We start from the raw sequence: 16,316 nt of genomic DNA on the forward strand, positions 1-16,316 counted from the left end.
ACAGAGAAACCCTGTCTTTAACCCCCTACCCACCTGAAAAAAAAAAAAAAGACACAAAGATGATTGCAATCATACTGAGAAAGGAGCTATATGCTTGGGTCAGCTGATCTAATTGTGTCTCCTGCGGCAAGCTCTCATTGAGGACAAGCGCACAGAAGCTTGTCTTCCATCCACAGAATGTTCGTGTGCCTTGCAAATGTGTGATGCTACCTAGATGTGCATATGGTAACGCTGAGCCTTGAGTCTGCAGAACTTGAAAGGTGTAGGCCCTGAGGCAGGTCCCAGGAGCTTGCATGTCTGGATACTTGGAAACTAGGAAGAATCTAAAAGCTGCGTCTGACACCTGAGGAAGCCTGCTTCTGGGGCCCCAGGTCAGATGTTTAATGTACATCTAGGTTTGGGGTGTTCTGAGATAGCCAAGGGACAGCCAGAAGCCCCTGGTCATGGCACGCCCCGTCCACTGGTCGCTGCACATTAGTGACTAGAGTCTCCAGCCATTTGGCTGAGAACTTTTTACTTCTTAGCAGGAAACAAAAGTGCTTTATTTACCCCACTTCACTAAAGATTATACAACTTGACACGCTAATATAGTTTGGAAATTGCTAATATCCCTTGCAATTACTTACCCTAAAGTATTTAAAAGCAAAGAAAGCCCCCAGAAAACTCATAAATAAATACCTCTGTGAGGGAATTAATTTCTAACTAATTAAGAGAAATTACAATCAATTATTAAATATCATTCTAAATCACTCATAGAATCTTTTATTGTGAATAATTTTGGCAACTAATTGAGTGGAGAGAAATTCCTTTTCCCTCTGGGTGGAGGCAGATTGTTCCTTCTACAGTGGCTGGTGTCTGCAGACTCCTTATAGAAGCAACGGTCTGCTCTTCTTCACAAATGAGGCACGCATGTGTGTATCCATGTGAGTGTGCACATGTGTGCACCCATGTGTATGAGTGTGTACATATGTGTGACTGTGCACATGTGTGTATGTGCCATGTGTATACATGTATGTGTATGCATGTGTATGCGTAGGTCTCTCTTCATCTTCTCTTCAAAGTTCCTACAGAAAAGGGCCAGAAGGAGCTGAAGTGGGCAGGTACTGGTGGCAAGATTTTACTTTCAGGTGCTATAGTGGGGAAGATGGAATATGGTGGCCACATGTTTTGTGTGGCCAATTCCTGGTCCCTGAACCCGTGGATGTGATCTCACTCAGGAACGGTGTCTTGGCACATGTAATGAAGGATCTTGAAATGAGATCACCTTGGATGCCCTGTGGGCACTAAATGCAGTGACAGTGTCCTGTGAAGGTTAGGTTACACTGACTCAGATGTGAGGAAAGAAGAGATAGATGTCAGGGTGATACAGCCACAGGGGTATCTGGCACCCAGAAGCCAGCAGAGCAGGCACTAAGAAAGGTTTTCCTGAAGCTGCTGGGGCAGCACTCAGAATGCTGGCTTCTAGAGCCATCTGGGGAGAATAACTGCTGTGGCCTTAGCCACAGGTTGGTGGGGTTTGCTGCTGTGCAGCAGGCTTGTCAGCTCCACAGTGCCCCAGGTGGAAGGGTTATGGCTGTCAGGACAATGCCACAAGGGAGGGTCTCACCTAGGTGGCCCCAAAGAGGTGCTGAGACAGGGTGGGTCTGGTGGTAGCTCTTCCAGCTGACCTCTCAGTTGCTGGGTTCCCAGCTGTCAATGCTCTTTAATCCTACAGCCTTTTTGTCTCTCCAGGAAATCTAGAGCTAGGGGCTGGAGGTACTGGATGGGGCAGCTCCCTGCTTTGTGCTATATTGCGTGTGTGGCTCTTCACCTTTGCTTTAGCATGCTGATAGCCTGGGGTACCATCAAGCCATTTCTCATGTAGTCCTGGCTGCCTCATTCCCATCCCCCATGCCTATCTTCTGATTTCTTTCATCCCTGGTCACAAACACCATATTCAGACCCTGTGCCTGCAAGACCACAACACTGCCCACCTGACAAACTCCAACTTATCCTGTTAGCCCTCTTGGACCTTTGAGCAAATGGGTAACTCCTTCCAGTACAATCTCCTTAGCTTCACAAATTTGCAAGATATGGTCCTGGTGTGAACATCCTACTGAGTTGTCTGTCTTTGCTTACTTTGTATTTTTCTGCCCAACATATCTGTTCATGCCAGCAGCCCCCAGGCCACAGCTCACTGCCTGGCAGTGAGAATCTGCTGGGTCAACCACTGCAGCATCTCAACGCAAAGTCCCAAGTGCTTAAGTTACAATCCTTCTCCATGTCCACCACTGCTATCCATGTCCACCACTGCTATCCATGTCCACCATTGCTATCCATGTCCACCACTGCTATCCATGTCCACCACTGCTATCCATGTCCACCACTGCTATCCGTGTCCACCACTGCTATCCATGTCTACCAGTGCTACCCATGTCCACCACTGCTATCCATGTCCACCACTGCTATCCATGTCCACCACTGCTATCCATGTCCACCACTGCTATCCATGTCCACCACTGCTATCCATGTCCACCACTGCTATCCATGTCCACCACTGCTATCCATGTCCACCACTGCTATCCATGTTCATCACTGCTATCCATGTCCATCACTGCTATCCATGTCCACCACTGCTATCTATGTCCACCACTGCTATCTATGTCCACCACTGCTATCCATGTCCATCACTGCTATACATGTCCACCACTACTATCCATGTCCACCAGTGCTTTCCATGTCCACCATGCTATCCGTGTCCACCACTGCTACCCATGTCCACCAGTGCTATCCATGTCCACCAGTGCTATCCATGTCCATCACTGCTATCCATGTCCACTAGTGCTATCCGTGTCCACCACTGCTATCTGTGTCCACCACTGCTATCCGTGTCCACCAGTGCTATCCATGTCCACCAGTGCTATCCATGTCCACCACTGCTATCCGTGTCCACCATGCTATCCATGTCCACCAGTGCTATCCATGTCCACCAGTGCTATCTGTGTCCACCACTGCTATCCGTATCCACCAGTGCTATCCGTGTCCACCACTGCTATCCATGTCCACCAGTGCTATCCATGTCCATCACTGCTATCCATGTCCACCACTACTATCCATGTCCACCAGTGCTATCCATGTCCACCATGCTATTTGTGTCCACCACTGCTACCCATGTCCACCAGTGCTATCCATGTCCACCAGTTCTATCCATGTCCACCAGTGCTATCCGTGTCCACCACTGCTATCCGTGTCCACCATGCTATTTGTGTCCACCACTGCTACCCATGTCCACCAGTGCTATCCATGTCCACCAGTGCTATCCGTGTCCACCAGTGCTATCCGTGTCCACCACTGCTATCCGTGTCCACCATGCTATCCATGTCCACCAGTGCTATCCATGTCCACCAGTGCTATCCATGTCCACCACTGCTATCTATGTCCACCACTGCTATCCGTGTCCACCACTGCTATCCATGTCCACCAGTGCTATCCATGTCCATCACTGCTATCCATGTCCACCACTGCTATCTATGTCCACCACTGCTATCCATGTCCATCACTGCTATCCATGTCCACCAGTGCTATCCATGTCCACCACTGCTATCCGTGTCCACCACTGCTATCCATGTCCACCAGTGCTATCCATGTCCATCACTGCTATCCATGTCCACCACTGCTATCTATGTCCACCACTGCTATCCGTGTCCACCACTGCTATCCATGTCCACCAGTGCTATCCATGTCCATCACTGCTATCCATGTCCACCACTGCTATCTATGTCCACCACTGCTATCCGTGTCCACCACTGCTATCCATGTCCACCAGTGCTATCCATGTCCATCACTGCTATCCATGTCTACCACTGCTATCCATGTCCACCACTGCTATCCATGTCCATCACTGCTATCCATGTCCATCACTGCTATCCATGTACACCACTGCTATCCATGTCCACCACTGATATCCATGTCCACCAGTGCTATCCATGTCCATCACTGCTATCCATGTCCACCAGTGCTATCCGTGTCCACCACTGCAATCCGTGTCCACCACTGCTATCCGTGTCCACCACTGCTATCCATGTCCACCAGTGCTATCCATGTCCATCACTGCTATCCATGTCCACCACTGCTATCCATATCCACCACTGCTATCCGTGTCCACCACTGCTATCCATGTCCACCACTGCTATCCATGTCCATCACTGCTATCCATGTCTACCACTGCTATCCATGTCCATCACTGCTATCCATGTCCATCACTGCTATCCATGTCCACCACTGCTATCCATGTCCACCACTGCTATCCATGTCCACCAGTGCTATCCATGTCCATCACTGCTATCCATGTCCACCACTGCTATCCATGTCCACCACTGCTATCTATGTCCACCACTGCTATCCATGTCCACCAGTGCTATCCATGTCCATCACTACTATCCATGTCCACCAGTGCTATTCATGTCCACCACTGCTATCCATGTCCACCACTGCTATCCATGTCCACCATTGCTATCTATGTCCACCACTGCTATCTATGTCCACCAGTGCTATCCATGTCCACCAGTGCTATCCATGTCCACCACTGCTATCTATTTTCACCACTAGTATCTGAGGGTGCCAAGGGCAAATGAAAGTTTCTCTGGCTTAGACAGTCATTCTCTTGGTGGCCCACCAAGAGGTCAGGTCAGTTCTGGGTCTCTCGGCTATGGTTCTGCATTTTCTCGTGGGTGGTGGTGAGGAGACAGCATTTCATTCTACAAGGGCCATGGGAGGTGGCAGACAAGGTGAAGGACTGTCACACAATGGAGACACGAGTACCAGGTAGAGACAAACAAGAAGCAAGTGACCTGCACTGCCTAGAAGCAGAGCTCCTGACCTGTACCAAGGACCCAGGGAGCAACACCTGTACCCTCCCTTTGCCCAGCGGCTGCATAAGCACATGAGGCATGTGGCTGGGCTTACCCCAGGTTTTGATATTGAATTACTCATTTAACAGATGAAACCTGTTTCCTTGGGAGGGAAACATTTTGTTGTTTCTACCCTGACTTCTTTAAATACTAGAAAGCAGCAGTTTGGTGGCTCCTGGTAAAGAGGGTCAGGCCTGCCCCCTTCTCTCTTGTTCTCTAGGTAATGACCAATACCTGATTCTCAGAGAGAGTGTCTGGTTGTGTCTCCATCTGGACGGGGCTGGCTGGATGCTATGTTTAATGCTTTCATTGCTTCTGTCAACAACAGCTGGCGGTGAAGAGCCGTTTATTACAACTTCAGCTCTGGAAAGGGGGGAAAAAACATGAAGGTAGACATGATCTGTGAGCCTGCCCATGACAAGTCTAATAGTTTTGTTTTTGCACGGCCTTGAATGTAAACTTCACAAGAGCAAAATTGCAGTTATTACCTGAGAAGGGAAGTCTATTCATCTTCTAGAATGCACGAACTCAGTCCCTCAGGAACAGCCTACACACACTGCTTCTTAGAAACAGGAAGTGGAGCCCTAAGGCTGCTCTTCCCTCCCTCCCATCTCTGTGCTTCTAGGGAAATAGGCAGTCTCTGCCAGGACAGTAGTTTGCCTTCTTAGCTACAGAAGGGTAATGCACAAACTATTAACCGATGGCCAGGAAACTTAACAAAGATGGCTAAAGCCATGCAGACCAATGTCCCTTTTTTTCTTTCTTTCTTTCATTCTTTTTTTTTTCTTTCCTGTTTTTGGTTTTTCAAGACAAGGTTTCTCTGTGTAGCCCTGGCTGTCCTGGACTTGCTTTGTAGACCAGGCTGGCCTGGAACTCACAGAAATCCGCCTGCCTCTGCCTCCCTAGTGCTGGGATTACACATTTTCTTCTTTTAAAATCCTTTTCAAATTATGTGTGTGTGTGTGTGTGTGTGTGTGTGTGTGTGTGCGTGCACGCACGTGCATGTGCACGTGTGAAAGTCAGGGGACAAGGGGCTGGAGTCCATCCTCTTCTTCCACCATGTGAGTCCTGGGGACTGAACTCAAATGAGCAGCTTTTGTGGAGAGTGCCTTTGATCTCTGTGCCACATCATTGGCTACACCATCAATTTTTTTTTTTTTTTTGCCAAGAGGAAAAAATATCCACCTATCATAGAGTTATCAGTCTTATATCTTCCTACCTTACTAGATTTTAAGTGGGTGGTTTTGCTCATTCATTTCCCCATTTCATAATGGTTTAACATAACAGGTGCCCAGTAAATAACCACATGTTGAACTTGACATTGAAATTGGTCCTGAGAAGCCTGGCATGGAGGAAGGAGCTGGCTGGCTTTGTATACCTGAGGCAGATCACAATGCTGGATATAAACTGTCTGTCTGACTCAGGGACAGCAGGCACAGAAGGACTTTTGAACTCAGATATTGAAATCTATGCAGGTAGGTTTCTAAGAAACCAGGCTACATTGATACCTTTGAAGGCAGTCTAGAAGACAGCCTGCCTCCTGCCAACACACACAGATACATGTGGGTCACGTCCCAAGTTCCTTTTGTCTAGCCGGCAGCACATTCTCTCAGTTAGAATAATAAGTGGGTTTGTAATGCCAAATTCTACAGCTTTTGAGAGTTCAAACCAAACACCTCTGTCCTCTACATTTATCTTGGGACAGCCAAGTTCAAAAAGATGAAATCCTGTTAGCGATGCCTGAACTCAATACTGTTTTGCTTTATGCAGGCAGAGAGGAAATTCTCTTAGGGTCTACACTGTGTGGCATACTTGCCCTGGTTGGGCACCTCCACCTCTCTATATCCTTTACTCCTCTGGCTCTTAGCACTTTTCTTGTAGCTTGGCAGAGGATAGACCATGTTACTTTGCAGAGGATAGACCATGAAAGGGTTCAGGGTGTGGCTGAGGTACTTGTATCTAGTATGCAGGCTTAAGGGAATTTATGGAAGAAAATAGAAAGCCCAAATTTCATCTAAGGTGAACATACCAGGCTCAGAGGTTCTAGAGTTCTTAAAGGACCACTGTTGTTTCCTTCCTCTTCCTGGGTCTCCAGGAGGCCTGGGGTGGCTACATCCCCTCTGTCTTGTATGTGCGTGTGTGTGTGTTTGTGTGTCTAAAGGCCAAAGGAGGATGTCAGGTATCTTCCTCAATTGTTCTCCATCTTATTTTTCGAGACAGTGTCTCTCAATGAACCTGGAGTTCCCAGTTCAGTTGGACTGTCTAGTTAGGCAGCTCTAGAGACCCACCTGTCTCTGCTTTCCAAGGGCTAGGGTTACAAGTGCACACCTCTACAACTGGCTTTAATGTTGTTGTTGTTTAATATGGGTCCTTAAGATCGAACACATCTCCTCATGCTTCTGCAGTGATGATCACTTTACCCACTGAGCTGTCTTCCCAGCTGTGTCAAGTACTGCTTACTTTTATGTGTAGCAAGAGGCAAGAACAGTAAACTCAGGACTGTGAGCACAGCTGTCACATCCTGAGACCCCCGATGTCCAATGCAACATACATTAGTAGGGGTGAGTGACAGAAATATCTTTCTGTTTTGGATGGGACATGGTCTTCCTAAAAGCATCATGGTTGGCATCTCATGGATTTGGTCCCTGGTGATGCTCCCAGAAACTGGGCATTTTGTATGGCATTAAGCTCACTCAAGAAGAAAGCATCTGCAGAGCTATGGAGTCATGGAGGCTTTTAGTGAAGACCTGCTCAGAAATCTCTAGGTGGAGTCTCCAGACTTTTCTTGGGTACAAGGTGGTTAAAGAAGTGAAAGATCCAGGCACTGACAGTGGTATCATTCTGAACCTAGTTCCTAGCTGTCCAGGAGATCTTCCATAGCTAGTCGTGGTGCTGAACTTCACCCCTGGCTCTGTGGCTATCTAGTTAGAGGGCATGGCAAGGTCCCTTCAGGTTTCTGGCTTCTGTCTTCGTGTCTACACAATAAAGGGGACGGCTTAGCCAGAGGGACTACCTCTGTTTATATGATTCATATGCTCTATACAAAGCCAGCTGGACTACTGACGGAAATTAGTATTCTTCCATGAATGTGCCCTTCAGGGCCCAGGACACCTCTCCAACACTATGCATACTCTTCAGGCTTATATTGCTTCACCTTCCAACTCTTGTGCTTCCCCCTCAGTCACCAACCTCTGATGCTATCAAGACATCCAGTGACAGCAGCCATCATCTGATGAACACGTTCGTCACCACAGAGGCTAAGATATATATAGCTTTATATCCAGTAGTCCTAAATTGATGCTTTATTAATCTAACTGAATGGGACACTAAGATCCAGAAAGTGCATTTACTTGCATGAAGTCCTACCTAGAAAATTCATGGTTGAATCCGGGGCTGTCTGACTTCCAAGAATCTGCTTAGTTCTCAGATTTAATCTGGTGGTGCCTCCTCAAGTCACCATGGAGACTTGGGCTTTGGGGGCAGGGTAATACCTTTCTCCAAAAGGGGGACTCTCTTTCCAGAGTAGAACAGAGAGAAGTACAGGGACATATGGCTTTCTTTATTTCTGCCATATTTGTGTTTTAGCCAAAAGATACGCTTCATTTGAAGTGCCATATGGTTGAAGCCATTAGAGCTGTAGAAGCAAATGATGGCAAAGATGGAGGAGACAGTTTCTCAAGCCAGTTCTTCAAGGTCAAGATCAGACATACTGTACTGATCAGGTATGATCAAAAGATCTAAAAAAAATATATGGAAGAGTAATCAACGAATTTGGCCTCTCAAAGTTGTGGACCTTTTGTTCCCAGAGGTATCAGAACACGACATTGAGAAAGTAGAACAAGAACTTTAGTTTGAACAGTAGCCTTTGTTCATGTCAAGGGTCTTCCTACTTGCCTCCCTGCTCCTTAAGCCTGGGCTTTGAGGCAGAGATCAGAGCTATGGTGCACTCATTGTTTTGTGGAGAATGGAGAATTAGAAGTATGGGGTGTCTGCAGCAAGTCTGGGTTTATTGCCTTGCAAAGCATTTGCTGTTCCCTGCACCAGTTTTCCCTAACCAAGAACTGTCTCAAAGACTTCCAGTCACACAACGTAAGAGTGCTCTTTCAGAATTTCGAGTGCACATCCAATAATTAGAGTTAACATTACTTAGTTGACTCCCTACATATTTTAAGATGTCTCAGCAAAGTTCTCAAATGCTTTATTCCCATCTCAACCTCCCAGGCAAGCCATCAACTACAATGAAATTGGATTAAAGTCCTAGCTTGCTTCAGGGGCTCTACTGCTCAGCAAAAATGCAGGTTACAAGTACGTTGGTGGCACTTCAAGCTCTACAAAGAGGGTGGGCTCTTTTAGAGAAGGTAACTTTTACCCATCTGTGTGTTCCATCTCTGCAACCTCTCTAGCCGCATGGTCCATTTCATGTGCTCTCCCATTGACAGTTCCCCTCAAAAGTGATTAAGGAAATGCAAAACCAAAGCGAAACGGAACAGATCTATTTGCTAAGTAAGAAGGGCACCATCCAGCAAAGAGGAGAAGCAGATTAATAGCTGCCTTACAGCAAAAACAAATGAACACAAAATCTAATTTACAAACCTATTAGATTTGCTATGTAAGCTGTTCACAGCTGATCTGATTGTACCTCTGCCTCCAGAATTCCTGCAAGACAAAGGAAATGCATTATTTATAAACACAGTTCTTCCTTGCAAAGCCCTCTTCAATCACTAGGAGACCCCAGAGCTCACCTGGAGGACCACAGAAAGATGACAACATCTTACTCTGGGTTTTCCATAATGAGTGCTACCTTGGTCTCAGTCATAGCCCAGGAATTTTATGGGGATTTGGGTCCCTCAGATCTTCCCATCTCCCAGTTGAACATTTCAGACTGAGGCACCCATTTGAGACAGGTAACAGACCTGCCTCGAAACAGTCTTCCTTGACTAAGCTAACCCACATAATGACATGAATGAGCACAGTGTGGCATTTGCACCAACATGACTCAGCATCACTCACTCTCTTCTTTTGCTTTCATTCATGAGTGGCCCGATGTAGTTCTTCACATTTACCCTAAGTTGAAGACACCAGCAATTCAACAGGGGCAAAAGATTAACTCAGCAGTGCCCCTAGCCAAATGTGACAACAAGCTACTCTTTAATGGCAGGATATATAACAGTAATAGTGTTCCTGTGTAGGATGGAGAGGACAGGAAGCAAGTGGGTAATGAAGAGGGTCCTTTGTTTTGGAGAACAGGCTCTTGATAAACTCGGGCTTTTGATCCATTTCCTATTCAGTTGTCAGATTCTGTTGTTTGGCCACACAGCATCATCTTATTTTGTTATTGATTTGGCTGGGTAAAACATGAATGTGCCCTTGGTTCCCCACTTTGTGCCCGTGTTGTAGAAAAGTCATATGTAAGTCCAGTTATTTTATTCATTAAAAATCTCCCCCCCCCCATTTATAGGATAGGTGATTAAGAAGGCATTTTGTATTTTACTTGTATTTTAAAGTTCTACTGAGCCCTTCAGAGAAGGGGTTAGTGTACAGCAAAGAAACAATTAATATCCTGAGGAAAGCTATGTATCTGGGGGAAACTATCATTAAATGAGAATTCTTTGGGAAGAAGTTATGGAAATGCAGCACACTGGATTTATACATATATCATCATATGTGCATTGGCATGTCCATACATACATACATATACACATATGTACATACATACATACATACATACATTTCTGATCTGTTGAAATGCAACTTCAACCTTACTTAGTTACAGTCAGTAGTTGATTTCATAGCCAGATAATTGGAGGCAGGCAAGAGAGCCTTTAAGATTTCCCTACCATCAGTTTTACCCCTCCAAGCTGAGTTGTGTATGATGCAGAGTATCATAGTATGTATTCTAAATTAATGCCTAGTATTTAATTAATGAAGTTGATTTTTCACTCTCTCCATTTTTGTTGGAAGGCAGACCTGTTGGCCTTTTGATTTGGATTCTGGTAGCATCTCACAGGTTGCCACTCTGAACCACAGTCTGGTTGATGCCAAGGGCTTTATTTGGTGTGGTGTTCTCACAAATCACTGTCCATTCACACCCTCATCTAAACACCAGCCCTCAGAGCAGCTCTCCTTACCGGGAGGGAAGAGCTGCTGGGCCAGAGAGTAAGTCAAACCTGCTGAGTTAAAGTGCAGTAAGAGTTCAAGACTAATGAAAGGCTAATGAAACCAAAGAGATTGTCTAGGAATACTGCATGTATAAGAATTGGTATATGATTTTTAAAAGCATTATCAGGGAGAAATTAAGTAAATGGTTTGGGATAGCTGGCTAACAGTCTTGGGAGACATCTTTCGAGCACCTTAGTGTGGATAGTGAAATGAACATTGAATGAGTTGAACTTAGTTTTGTTTTTGCATCCTATTGCTATGAGAAAACATTCGCCCAAGCCAACTAACATGGGGAAAGGGCTTTATTTCTTCTTACAGCTCTCAGGTCACTGAGGGAAGTTGAGGCAGGAGATGAAGCAGAGGCCATGGAAGCGGGGGAGGCTCTGCCTACTGGCTGGCTCTTTTGGTTTGCTCGGCTTGCTTTCTTAGGTACCCAGGACATCTACCTGCCCAGGGGTAGCACTATGCATAGTGAGCTGTTATCAATCATTAATCAAGAAAATGTACCACAAGCTTGCCCACAGGCCAGTCTGAAGGAAGGTTTTCTTAATGGAAGGTCCCTCTTCCTGGGTGACTCTAGTTTGTATTAAGTTGGCAAAAAACTAACGAGCATATTAATGGTTCCTAAATTAGTAATTCTTATATCCCTATAACCAATTTCCTTTATCCTCTACGAATACTATCATTTGTTTAGACTTTAAAACGGATGCACTTTTGTCCTAAACAAGACCATCTGGGACACAGGTATGATGCCATAGCCATGTGCTTATTTGTAAGAACCACAAAGCCATCATTAGGAAAGTATTTATCAAAGAAATTCCTCAAATGATCACCACAAGGAACAGTGAGGATCTTTGCATCTCCCTTTGGGAAAGACCAGATAAAATAGGAAAACACAAGAAAAAGCAAGCATGAAGTCAGAAGGGTTTGTGGTAGGTGGGATAGGCCAGAAGTCAGAGCAGGGAGCAGAATGCTGGTGGCCACCATCTAAATATATTGTATCCATATATGAAATTACTAGTGTATGAATAAAAAGTTCAATAAACATAAAAATGGGTTAAAAATGGCAGGGTATTTATGAAGTCTCTGATGAGGGACCTGGAGTGTGTGTGATGGCTAAGAAGAAGATGTGATAGATCCTGGAGAAAACTCTGCCTTTATCAGAAATGAAAATGCAAACCCAGCTCATGGTGGCAGTGGGGGGTTGGGGGTTGGGGAGTCAAGTGGGCCGTGGGTGTGGGTGTGGGAAGGATGACTTTCATCAAACTTACAAGGGCTCCAGGTGAGGAGAGTCCTGCATATAATGTAACTTTTAAATATCATTCGTTCAACAAAATATTTTGAATAACATCATAGTTGGGTTGTTGGCAAAACTGAACACATACAATTCCTGCCCTCATGAAGTACTGTTTTAAGGATATCACAAGAATTCTCTCTTTTTTTTCTTCTCTTCTTCTTAAGTTCCCCAAAGCCAGTTATACCACTGGCTTCACTATATATGTACACACACACACACACACATAATTAGTATATACAATATATACTATATTATATAATACAGTATATGATATATGTTATATAACATATATTTTATATACTATACATTATACTATATATTATATATTTATAATATACTTATTATTTATAAATATATATGCCAAGGATATATGTATATATACTAATATATATATATATATATATATTCTAGAAATGATTAAATGGTACTCTGTGTTCATGGGTCCTACATGTGTGGGTTCAACCAACTTAGAATAAAAAGATACTTAAAATTTTTTGTTTCTACTGAAGTTGAACCGATTTTTTCTTGTTGGTACCCAAACAGTATGCAATAGCACTTTTATTGTTTTAGACACAATACAATGAATCCAAAGTATATGGAAGGATGTGCATAGGTTATAGGCAAATACTGTACCACTTTATATAAAGGACTTGAGCACTTGTGTAATTTAGCATCTATGGGAGAGTCATACAGTCAGTCATCCACAGTTACTAAAGACTGAGTATGTTCATTTTGTCCACTGATAGCAATTTTCAAGTATATGATTGTTGTTGTTGTTATTATTTGAGCAAAGTCTTGCCATGTTGCCCAGGCTGGCTTGGTTTTGTGTTTCTTCTACAACAATCTCCTAAGTAGCCAGGATGATGGGCATGAGACATTGTGCTTGGCTACATATGCTGTTAACTGTGCTCCAAAATAGAGCCTCAGCATTGCCTAGGTGATTTTTGTGTGCTTAGACCAACTCTCTCTCCTCTGTCCCCAGCCTCTGATTGGCAGGTTTAAAGGGACCAAATACTTTACCAACAGCAGCTCCCAGCCTTTCTCCTTTTCTGCCTGAGGCCAGGTCCCAGAGGACATGAAATCCTGCTGACTTCAGCCATCAAATCCCTGTGCTTTTCTTTATCGATCCTTCTTCTAACTCAGGGATCCCTGTCCTTGACACTCCTGACATTCAGTCAGAACATCTCTTTATTGGGTGAGGCTAGGGGTGGGGCAGCTATCTCTATATTATAGCATCCCTGGGACTTTCTTTCCTTTCCTTTTTTTTTTGGGCGGGGGTGGGGGGTAGGGGGGAGCAGACTCACTATGTAACTCTGGTTGTCCAGGGACTCATTGTGTAGATCAGGCTGGCCTCGAACCCACAGACATCCACCTGCCTCTGTATCAATCTCTGCTGGGATTAAAGGTGTGAGCCATCCTGCCTGGCCACACCCCACTTTTATCTGTTGCATTCCAACAGTAGAAGACTTCTTTATCTCCAAGGTATGCTGATCACAAATCTTTCCACCAATGATGTCCCCTGGGATATGGGACAGGACTTTTCTCTAGTCTAGAACCCGTGCTGTGAGTGTTTTTCAGTCTAGTGCCTCCAGGCACTCTCTTTCAGCCAGATTGTCCTCACCATGCCTCTGTGCTAACCCCAAGTCAAACACCTGGACTTCCCTCAGGATGACCCTGAATTTCCATTCACAGCCACTTTCCCCTTCTTTTAGAGATGCTTTGTTCCTAGAATCTTTTCCCATTCCATCATCTCATAGTCTGACTCCTCCTCTGACAGATGAGAGGCCAACGGTTTGGGGTTTTGTTCCAGTTTCACCTTCTCTGGCTTCTGGACCCACTGCAGTGTGTGTGTCCCTTAAGGAAGAATTAACCTCGTATTTTATTCACCATATTTTGATGTTTTGACCCCTGGGTCTTGCTGTTTCCTCAGACAGCGTCCCTCCTAGGGTTAACTAACTCTACAGATCGCTAAGGCTTTCAAGTACTGCCCAGCCATGGGCGTAGCACGCATGCCCATTGCCTCATTGATGGAGGTCCAGCTAAATGCCATGATTCTTTTCCAAAGTAACTCGAAGGGCAGATACAAGGTAATCAGGACCAGATCCTATACCCGACAGCCTACAGAAATTGCTCAAACTAGCCTGCTCACCAGCCTCATCCATCTCCTTCCTACAGAAACCACACTAAATGCTCCTACCAATCTCTTCTTTTTCACTCTGACTTTCTCATGTACCCCCTCCCCCACCCCATGGTGTGGCATGATGCCCTCTCTCTGTTGGGACTATTAATATAACAAGCTAAATAGGGTGGCGCCCCATCCTGTTCACTTCTGTAGTTCATAAAGTGTCTTGGCCCAGAGCTTAGTGAACCAAGTTAGGTTTCAATCATTAGGCTCTTAGCCCAGAAGTCTGCATACTTGATCCTACACCTTCCTTATACCACTGAAGACACTGTGCTGCCCCGTTGGCATCCCTCACAGGGAGACGGAAGGAATCCAGCTTTAGAAGGAAGCACATAAACTGATGCGGCCTTTCTTTTTGTTTTATGGTCACATTTTGCCTCAAATGTTATTAAAGTAAACTAATGCTTGCTTAGGAGACAGGACATGGTGATCGGGTTAAAAAGTTGCTAAAAATGATCTACAAAGTGAATTGCACAATGACATATGTTGTGTAACTACCCAAAAAACAACAACAACTTTGCATTCCATAAGGTCTCTAAGCCGAGGCCTGATATCAGCAATAGCAAGTGTCTGTTTGGTCTTTCTACAATACTCAGCTATGATGGTGACAAACTTTGGCCACTTGAAAGTGTTACAGCTTAGAAAGTGTTTTCTGCAACAGCTGTGATGTTCTCCCCTAGCAGAGTCCACAGTAACTAAGACAAGAAAAAGAAATGGCATGTTAACGCAACACATCAAAACTACACTCCGCTGGATCAGTTTTGGTGAAAAGCAACCAACAAACACTAGAAAGGAATTTCTGTACAGCTTCTGCATCAGAACCCAATGATTTCTAGGGATTTATTTTTAAGTTATGTGTTTTTTTGAGACAAGGTCTCACACAGCCCAGGGTAGCCTTGAACTCACTATGTAGCCTAGGTTGATCTTGAACTCTCTCTTCTCCTGCCTCTACATCTTGAGTGCTGGGATTCTAGATGTGCTCCACACAACCGGTTTCTGTAGTGCTAGCAACTGAACCCAGAGCTTCATGCATGCTAACAAATAACTCTGCCAACTAAATTGAGACCTTAGCCTGCAGTTTCTTAAATTTCATGTTAACTGTTTCTTTTTCAATAGACAAATCACAAATGTACATGTTAGTGAGGTACAATGCACTGTTCTGATACGTGAGCATCAGGCTCCATTGTGTATACTCAAGGTCATGCCCAGCGTCTATGTGTGTTAGAATTTCCCACAGTTGCAGCTTTTCACCAGAGAGTTGAGCTCAGAAAATGAACTTTCAGGAGCTGACAGCTTTAATTAAGAGTCTGGACCCAACTTAAACAGTTGATTAATCTTGAGAGTAGAAGATTAAACTGAAGAGTGATTCATGAATGTGTAGGTACTACATTCACATTGTTGGTATGATACTGAAGACCTTTTTCCAATGCATGCATAAAACCTACTGAGCTTCTGCCTGCTGACTCCCAGGCATACACTAATATATGGTCCTATGAGCATATGATAGGGAAAGAGGTGAGGGAAAGGACAATTTGGAATCAGTCACATGAGCAGACTTGGGGCTTCTACCAATGGTCAAGCAAGGGTTTTGATTTAAAGATGCTCTTTCAGTATGCATGGACTATCCTAAGCCCCTGTACATATGTACCAGATGCGCAGCTTGGTCTTTATGTGGATCACCCAAAACTGGAGTGGGACCCTCTCTGACTCTGATGCCTCCCTTTAGATCTCATTCCCCTAAGAGGGCTGCCTTCTCTGCTCTCATTGGGAGGGGATGCGTTCTACAGTG

At 44.8% G+C, this 16,316-nt stretch overlaps 1 protein-coding gene across 1 annotated transcript in view; it reads right to left on the minus strand.

Moving 5' to 3' along the window:
* The window catches only part of St8sia2 (ST8 alpha-N-acetyl-neuraminide alpha-2,8-sialyltransferase 2), a 106,824-nt gene that overhangs the window by 28,159 nt on the left and 62,349 nt on the right, over positions 1-16,316 (minus strand). The window contains exons 2-4 of the mRNA XM_051149305.1: positions 9,900-9,953; positions 9,483-9,545; positions 5,124-5,252 (exon numbers count right to left, since the gene is read on the minus strand). Coding sequence (XP_051005262.1) covers positions 5,124-5,252; positions 9,483-9,545; positions 9,900-9,953 — 246 coding nt within the window. The remainder of the gene's footprint in view (positions 1-5,123; positions 5,253-9,482; positions 9,546-9,899; positions 9,954-16,316) is intronic.

This window comes from Acomys russatus, chromosome 7 (assembly GCF_903995435.1).
Source record: "Acomys russatus chromosome 7, mAcoRus1.1, whole genome shotgun sequence".
Taxonomy (NCBI): Eukaryota; Metazoa; Chordata; class Mammalia; order Rodentia; family Muridae; genus Acomys; species Acomys russatus.